General features: G+C 34.6%; 1 protein-coding gene across 1 annotated transcript; it reads left to right on the forward strand.

The window, feature by feature from the left end:
* The first annotated feature begins 7,410 nt into the window (after nt 1-7,410).
* On the forward strand, nt 7,411-9,285 carry LOC139849587 (uncharacterized). Its single transcript, XM_071839224.1, has 3 exons — nt 7,411-8,072; nt 8,213-8,282; nt 8,743-9,285. The coding sequence occupies exons 1-3, from the start codon at nt 7,411-7,413 to the stop codon at nt 9,283-9,285; spliced, it is 1,275 nt and encodes a 424-aa protein (XP_071695325.1).
* Nucleotides 9,286-9,779: the final 494 nt, after the last annotated feature.

Here is a 9,779-nt window from a genome sequence, read left to right on the forward strand (position 1 = left end):
AGAATTAAAGTGGACTTTTTCAAGTCTAAAATTCATGAACTTGATTTTTGAGAGATAATGCCATTTGAAACTTGTTTAATTGCTAGTAATGATTATTTTGACATGTTATTTGAGTTGAATGCTTATGAACTTGGCGAACATTTTCATATATGCTTATTTGAAAAAGTGTAGATTTGATAAAAATGTGAAAATGAGCTTAAGTTTGATATAAATTGATCATGTCATTGTAATTATTTTGATTGATGATTTTGCTGACACTAATGCATATTTGGATGCACAAAAATTGTGTTTGATGTGTTTTGCAGACTGAAAGGGGTGAATCTTCATCCCAAGCTCGCAATGCTCCTGCTGAGAATGCGGAACAACAGGAGGTGGATAACTACTACAAGCAGGATATACCTCATCCAGTCGTGACATTTTCTGATATGCACTTGGAAGAGTTGCACCTGAACCTGAGATTTGACAGACTTTGGATTGATTATCCAAAATACCAAAGGGGTTTGCATACTCTTCATTCTAAGGTTGTCGAGGTACCGAGGGTCATAGAATGGGGACCCTTAGAAGCTGTAGAATTGGCCGGGCCAATTAGGGAATTACTTGTACAGAGGTATGGTAATTCTACTTTTACTGACTGGGTACGTTTATTCACCATGCGTAGACCTGTATATAAAGTATGGTGCGAAGAATTGTTGTGTAGTATAGAATTAAACGATCGGGTAACTAGTTTAACCGATCGATCTTTTATTAGATTTTTATTAGGAGGTTCGATGCGCCACATGTCTTTGCTAGACATGGCTCAGGCTTTACGTATATATACGCCTGAGGAGTTAGCATCTACCGATTGTAGAGGGTTGATACTAAATGGTAGAAAGATAGATGAAAATTTTGATACACATGGTGTATGGAGTCAAATGACAAGCCATCACCGATTCAAAGGGGGAAATTACTCTTATTTGGATATAGATAGAGCTGAATTAAGAACGATTCATAGGTTTTTAGCTAATTCGATTACACAAAGAGGTAAGAACAAGGAAAAGGTAAATGAACAGGATTTGTTTTACCATATGTGTATTCGAGACCCACAAAGCGCTGTAAGTATACCGTATTATGTGGGTTATTATTTATCAGCTATGGTTAGGGGGATGAGACCGCATAGCATAATAGGAGGTGGTATTTTTATTACTTTGATTGCTGAATATCTCGGTGTGGATATAAGTCGGGGGGGATTATTAGTCGAAGAACCAGAACCCCGCGATACTATAGGTTTAAATGTATACCATGGTGCGAAAGTTTTGAAGAGGTGAAATAACGCCGCAGTACAATACCATGGTAGACATCCACAGGTTGAGAGAAACCAACAGCAAGGTAATGTAGGAGGGGGAAATGAGATGCAAGAAATGCAAAGGTTTATAGCTTCACAGGAGTACGAAAATGCTAGACAGAGAGCATTTGAAGATTGGCAAGTTCATCAAAACCAAATCATAGCTCATTGCCAACATATAGGTAGAAACTATATTCCTACACCAAAACCCATCTTCCCTCCCTGGTCTATAGAGATGCAACCACCGTATCCTACGAATAACCCTGCCGAAGCATTCTATAACACCTATGGTTATGCTTGGAACCCCTATTGGTACCAGTATCATCCCTAGTCTACTTAGTTTTATTTATTTTGTAATTTGTAATATTGATACGTTTAATACTTATGTTAATATTGTAATTTTTTTATAATTTTCTAACTTTTATTCTTAGATTTTAATAATTTTTGAATGTGGGGTAATATACCAAACTTCAAAAATATGTATATATGTTTGCAGTTTATCTTATGTACACAACAGGGTAAAACAACGCATTTTCAAAGACTGGCATTAAGTTCAGCAAAAGCAACTAATTTTGACGACAAGATGCAAAATATATGTGAAATAACAACAAGACGGAATGAACAAATGATGTGCACCATTTATCATTCAGCAAACAAACGCCAATATATTTGAAAACTTTGGTAAAATTTAATCATTTTCACACAAATCATCCTCAATAATTTAAATTGTTACTGATTTCTTGCAAATGAGGGCATTGCAAGATCTTAAGTGTGGGAAGGGGTTAAATTCTTTCGGATTTTAAAATTTTTACTTTATACACTTGGTTACCATTAAAAATACTAGTAAAGCAGTAGTTTTATTAGAATCTAGTGCTCTCTGATAATAAAGAACAGCCCTAGTCTTATATACTGACTACCCAATTCTAGTAAAATTTTTAAAAAAATTTCAATTAAATGAACTCAAAATCATGTTTATACATATTTATGAACGATAAAACTAGGTTTTAACACCGAAATTATTGTTACCTCAGAAAGGACATAAATTGAGAAACAAACCAAAATGTTAAAATTCATTTAAAATGGAATAGAGGACGATAAAAAGGAAAATAAAAGCCAAGTGTGGGAAAATTCTCCAAGTTATTCAAAACATATATCACATATTTTTGTACAAATAACTGAACTTTTGCTTTGGACTAAACTAAACTGTTTTACCCGATGAAAGAAAAGAAAAGATGGATCTACACGATGAATCAATTCCATCATTAAAAGGAAGTAAAGTCTTCCGAAAAAGAAACGCGCTTCTTGATTTAGGTCAAGAAGTTGTCGTCCAGACCAGCTGTAGGTTGACGAAAAATCTAGAAAAGTCATCTCTAAAATCAGCAGGAAATCCACGGTCCTCAGCATCAAACAGGGTCGCCAAGTGGTCAGATTTATCTTAACCATGAGAAGGATTTATCTCGTACAATGGGGGGCACCATGCAAATTAGCTGGATAAGACTAATGAATCAGATCCCCAGAAAGGATAATCTCCTTAAAGATTAAAAATCAGCTTTTAAGCCTGATATTACTCAATCCTTGAGATTGACCTTATAGATTGAGAATTACAAACTCATGGAATTCAATGATATCTAAACTCGAGCTTAAACGAAAAAATATTTTGATAAAAATTACAAACCGATTTGTTTTCTGAAAACCCTATTTTCAATGCGTTCATTACCATTGAACGTAAAATCCTAGGAATTCACCTGGAATTCATTAGGTCACCTGAACTAAATCGAGTGTCAACCGTAAGAACGGTGGTTGCACAGTGATCAAAGACAGGACCTTGTGCCAGACCGAAAAATTATAAGGGTGAGCTTTACTATTGCTCCTACCAAGGATGGTAATTGCGTCCGACACGTTATAGACCATAATTAAAAGCATGTCAGGGGACATTGCCTTAACAGTTGCTTGTTCAACGCTTTCCTTTACAACCGGACGGTAGTTTACCGAAAGGTAATATACGAGATAAGTAGACTGGACGTGTTGCTTTCCAAATACAAGGTTAGCAAGTGGGTGACACAAAACCATAAGTTTTGAGCTAAAATTTTCAAATCTGAAACCCACCAAACCCACAAAAATATTTTGCAAACACCGGTAAAGGGTTATTCCGGAAAACTTATCTAGGGTAAAAACTAGATTTAATTTTCAAAAGATCAAATGTTTTCATAAAGATCCAATTTTCTTAATGGATCTAAATTTTTATAGTCATGTGGGACTGTAAACCATATCGTTACTACCATTGTTTATACCACCATATAGAAATCACTGATGTACAAAGTGTGAAGAATAAAGAAGTGATTCTAGTATTTCAAGATGATATTGCTTGAGGACAAGCAACGCTCAAGTGTGGAAATATTTGATAATGCTAAAAACGAACATATATTTTATAGCATTATTCCTCAAGAAAGACAAGCTTTTAGTTGCAATTGTTCTATTTACAAGTGATATTCGTTTAAATAATAAAAGGTGAAGACAAAAGACAGATTCGACGAATTGAAGACGCAAACGAACAAAAAGCTCAAAAGTACAAAAGACAATCAAAGAGGTTCCAATTATTGATAAGAAACGTCTCGAAATTACAAGAGTACAAGATTCATAACGCAAAGTACAAAATATAAAATTGTACGCAAGGACGTTCGAAAATCCGGAACCGGGACCAGAGTCAACTCTCAACGCTCGACGCAACGGACTAAAAATTACAAGTTAACTATGTATATAAATATAATATAATATATAATTAATTATATTAATTATATATACATATATTATATTTATAAATAAATCGTCGGCAAGAAAGACTCCAAAAGCTGGTGAGCTGTAAAAGCAAACTCCGCGACTCGCGGAGTTTGAAGGCCAAAAATGCCGCGAGTCGCGGAGCCCCAAGTTTTGAAAGTCCCTATAAAAGCAACCGAATTCTGAGCATTTTTCATCATCTTTTTTTCCTTCTTCTCTCAATATATACGTAATATATATTTATAATTTATATTTTAATTTTAATTTTAATTTTAATCCTAATAATAAGGGTATGTTAGCGAATGTTGTAAGGGGGTAAGTCGAAATTATGTCCGTGTAACGCTACGCTATTTTTAATCATTGTAAGTTATGTTCAACCTTTTTACATTAATGTCTCGTAGCTAAGTTATTATTATGCTTATTTAATCCGAAGTAATCATGATGTTGGGCTAATTACTAAAATTGGGTAATTGGGCTTTGTACCAATGTAATAAAATTTAATATTAAGATCAATATAAAATGTTTTGAGTTAAAAATAATACTAATATATATATATATATATGGGTATATGTATATATAACAAGACGTTGATTTATAAAAGCTATTGACCAAAACACTCTAACATTCAAGTTACACTTCGAATGAGTTAGTTATTGATAAGTTAAGTCTCTATTTTTGTTAAAGGTACACATCACGAAATGTAAAACGCTAGTTTTCTGAGTGTACGAAAAGCCGTTCGAGAAACCAAAACCGAGACATAAGTTGTGTGACAACGTACGAGTCATCGGAACTAAATTTATGTTCTAACTATGTACATAAATATAATATAATATATAAATAATTATATAAATTAAATATATAAATTAAATAAATATATATTATATATATAAAAACTGTCGGCAAGTTTTGGTTAGTCGAACATGAGTTGGTACATCAGGCCATGCGATCGCATGGCAAGATGCCTACAAAACCATTGATGTCAGAGCTAAGGTTTATACTATTAAATTTTAGCAGGAAATACTATTAAATACGATACAATTTTACACAAGATATTTATTTATTTAGAGAATGGATATACTTAAACCTTGCTACAACACTTATAGGCAGTGTACCTAATCGTACAGTAGTGTAGTTTTTAGTAAGTCCGGTTCGTTCCACAGGAAATCTTTTTAAACAAAGCTTAACGCTATATTAGTTTACTTTTATAAAAATACAAATATATATATATAAGTAATATTATTATTATAAATGGGGGTTTTTACCGTTTAATGACCGGTTTGTCGATTTTAAAACTTTAGTCGCAGTTAAAACCAAATGTAAAATATTAAAAATAAATACAAGACTTAAATTAAAGCGTAAAGTAAATGACGATAATGAAATTGCAAATAATAAAAGTGCGATAAAATAAACTTGCGGTAATTAAAAAGTACGATAATTAAAAGTGCAATTAAATAAAATAACAAAAAGTGCTATAATTAGAAGTGCAATTAAATATAAAATAAAGGAAATTAAATATGAAATAAAAGAATTATGCTTATTTAAACTTCCGTAATCATGATGTTTGACGTGTTGATTTTAGTTTTATGCCCATGGGTTAATTGTCCTTTGTCCTGGATTATTTAATATGTCCATACGGATTTGTCCATAATAGTCCATCAGTCATAAATATAAAGAGCGAAAGTCTTCGTCAAATTATTCTTATTCCCGAAGTCAAATATTCCAACTAATTGGGGATTCGAATTGTAACAAGGTTTTAATACTTTGTTTAATGAATACACCAGGTTATCGACTGCGTGTAAACCAAGGTTTTACTACTTTGTTAACAATTACACCAATTACCCTTGAATGTAATTCACCCCTTTTTCAACAAGTCTATTAACTATTAATCCAGTTCCGTATCCGGTAAAATGAATAATTATTGGTATTTATAGATATCCCGCCCACCGTACCCAGTCAAGCGTATGTGGTTATATATAAATACGTCGAATTATAAGTTTGTATATTAAATTAACAAGGTATTGTTTAGTTAATATAAAACCCATTAATAGCCCATAGTCTAATTTCCACAAGTGTCGTTCTTTTATCCAAACCCAATTATGGAAAAAAAATATATTTATATACATATATTTTCATTTTGAATTATAAATTTGAAATATTTATTTACAATATAATATATAGTTTTTCAAAACTAATTATATTTCACAGTTAGTTTTATATAATCAAAACTCGTTTTTAAATAATAGAAGTTATTATATCAAATAATGTTTTTAATAATATGAAAACTAAATAATTAATTTATCAAGGGATACGAGGCAATCAAAGTAATGCACGCTTTTGAAAATTACACGGGAATCTTTATTAACTTTTGACTAACACTTGTTAATGACATTTTTGTAAATTATCTTACCAAATATTTCGAATACCGATAAAAGGAAAATGTTTCTTAAATCAAAGTGGACCTCTCAACGGAGACTTGTAATCATACAATGTAGCTGATAGATCAATCATTTGATATTATCTTCTAATTCCGTCTATACTTTTATTAAATATATTTTGAAACAAATACGTTCATGCAAAGTATTATACATCTAATACTTTGTTAATTTTTTCAAGTTATAGTATAAACACATATACATATATAATTATATCCGTTCATATAACGGTTCGTGAATCGTTGAAATTTGGTCGAGGTTAAATGAATGTATGAACATAGTTTAAAATTCTTGAGATTCAACATTACAGATTTTGCTTATCGCGTCGGAAACATATAAAGATCAAAGTTTAAATTTGGTTGGAAATTTACGGGTTGTCACAGTAGACAGGCTAAAACAAATCCAACCCCCACAACCATAAAGGACATGCAAAGTCTGAAAGGGAAATTAGCATCACTTAGCAGATTCGTATCAAAGGGAGCAGAAAAACAACTACCCTTCTTTAAAATCTTGAAGGGATGCTTGGGAAAAAAGAAAATTGTCTGGAACGAAGAAGCGGAGAAGGCATTCGTCGAAATGAAGGAGTACATCGCCAAACTCCCTACCTTGACTTCACCCGAAGAAGGAGAAACACTCTTCATATACTTGGCTGCTTCGAAAGAGTGGATTAGCACATTATTGGTTACCGAACGAGAGAGAACGCAAGTACCAATATACTTCGTTAGTCGAGTACTTCAAGGAGCGGAGCTGAAATATCCAGAACTTGAGAAACTCACCCTAGCACTCGTCCATACAGCTAGGAAACTCAGAAGATACTTCCAGGCACATCAGATAGTGGTGCTTACCAACAAACCAATCAGACAAGTACTCTCGAAACCTTAAATGGCCAAATGGGCCATTGAGTTAGGTGAACATGACATCGAATTCCGAGTCAGGCATGCAATTAAAGGACAAGTTCTAGCAGATTTCATCACCGAAACAGATAGTGTTAATGAAGAAGATACAAAGAACTCAACTCAAGTTATTACCCCAAAGATCGAAAGTGAAGAATGGAAGTTGTACACCGACGGTGCGTCAAGTTCTGATGGATCAGGTGCTGGTCTGATGTTAGTAAATCCCAAAGGAAAAGAGTTCACTTATGCTCTTCGTTTCGAATTTGCAACAACCAATAATGAAGCAGAGTACGAAGCTCTACTAGAAAGATTGAGAATGGAGAAGGAATTAAAAATCCTTCATCTCCGAGCTTTCGTCGACTCACAACTAGTGTCTAACCAAATCAGGGGCACTTTCGAAGCAAAACAACCCACCATCCAACAATACTTGTCAAAAGCAAAAGAACTGATCGAAAGCTTCAAAACTTTTGATATCGAACATGTCCGAAGAAGTCAAAATAAGAAGGCAGACGCACTGAGCAAACTTGCTTCGCTGACATTTGAGCATCTTGCAAAAGAAGTCTTGGTGGAGGTGCTAGAAAAGAAATCGATCCTAGAAGAAGAAGTCAATGACCTCGTACAAGAAGACGAGGTAACATGGATGACTCCACTGTAGGTATATCTTGAAACAGGAAAATTACCAGAGGATAAAAACGAAGCAAGGAAGATAAGGATAAAGGCACCTTCATATAAAATGATGAACGGAGCGCTATACAGAAGATCCTTTCTCACTCCATGGCTTCGATGTGTAGGGCCAAAGCAAGAAACTGTCATAATCCAAGAGATGCACGAAAGGATATGTGGTCTTCACGCAGATCCAAGGTCAGTATTCGTAAAAATCATGAGACTAGGGTACTATTGGCCTACAATGCATCATGACACAACGACGGTACTACAAACTTGCGAGTCTTGTCAAATCCACTCAAATGTCCCGAGACTACCTAAGTAAGAACTAATCTCTGTTACATCTGCGTGGCCATTCATGAAATGGGGAATAGACATAGTTGGACCCATCAATGATACCCCCGGGAGCCCAAGATTCCTACTGGTAGCAATTGACTACTTTACCAAGTGGGCCGAAGCAAAACCCTTGGTAGCAATCATTGGTAAGCAAATAGAAAAGTTTGTCTGGGAGCACATCGTATGCAGGTTCGGAATTCCCCAAGAAATAGTCTCGGACAATGGGAAACAGTTCGCAGAAGGAATATTCCCAAAACTTTGCAAGTAATTGAAAATTCAACAAAACTTCACCTCAGTATATCATCCCCAAGGTAATGGGCAGGTGGAAGTAACAAACCGAGACATAATCAAAGGAATAGAGAAGCGCTTAGGTAAGTGCAGAAAGGGATGGGTCGATGAGCTTCCCTTGGTGCTGTGGGCACACAGGACAACACCAAAGCGAAACAATGGCGAAACCCCTTACAGCCTTGCATACGGAACAGAAGCTGTCCTTCCCGCAGAGATACAAGTGCTAACAGAAAGAACAGCGAACAATGAAAACAACGAAGAAAATCTTCGAGTCAACTTGTATCTACTCGAGGAAAAAACAGAGGCAGCTGTGATTCGGGAGGCCTCGTACAAACAAATGATTGAAGGCTATTACAACAAAAGAGTAAAGCCCTCAACCTTCAAAGTGGGAGAATATGTCCTAAGGTTAAACAGTGCAAGCAAAGTGGAATACGAAGGAAAATTAGGACCAAATTGGGAAGGCCCATATGTAATTTCACAAGTGCTGGGTAAAGGCTCCTACAAATTGGAAACGACAATCGGCAAACCAATACCAAGGGCAAGGAATACAACCAACCTCGAAAAGTTTTATCATTAGAAGTCTTGTACTTTTTTTTTGTAACATGTAGTTGAAAAATGCAACATTGGTAGTTGAAGCCTATAAACTTCCTACACAAAACTTAATGAATTTCTCACAACTACTTTTGATAAACTAATGTCTTAACAAAATTAAAATTCCATATGGGGAATTATGTGAGAAAAATGACAGTCGGCACATAAAATAACCTTGTCATAATCCACATTATACCGAGCAACGAGGCAAAATATGCTTCGGACTACTCGACGTAAGGAAACAAGTTTTCCTTAAAAGTGATCACCGCACCACCATCCTGCAGGTAGAGAGTTTTTACCCATCCAAGCAGGATAAAATCTATGGTAACACAAAAAGCATGCTAAATTAAACGAACTAGAGTTATGGGATATATGAACATTGTTCAAATAAAGAAGGGCGACAGAGCCCAGGCACCTAAGCCAAACAAAAGATGATAATTGTTTTTAAACGATTACAGACAACAGCTAATTAACAGGGGC

Source organism: Rutidosis leptorrhynchoides, chromosome 5 (assembly GCF_046630445.1).
Source record: "Rutidosis leptorrhynchoides isolate AG116_Rl617_1_P2 chromosome 5, CSIRO_AGI_Rlap_v1, whole genome shotgun sequence".
Classification (NCBI taxonomy): Eukaryota; Viridiplantae; Streptophyta; class Magnoliopsida; order Asterales; family Asteraceae; genus Rutidosis; species Rutidosis leptorrhynchoides.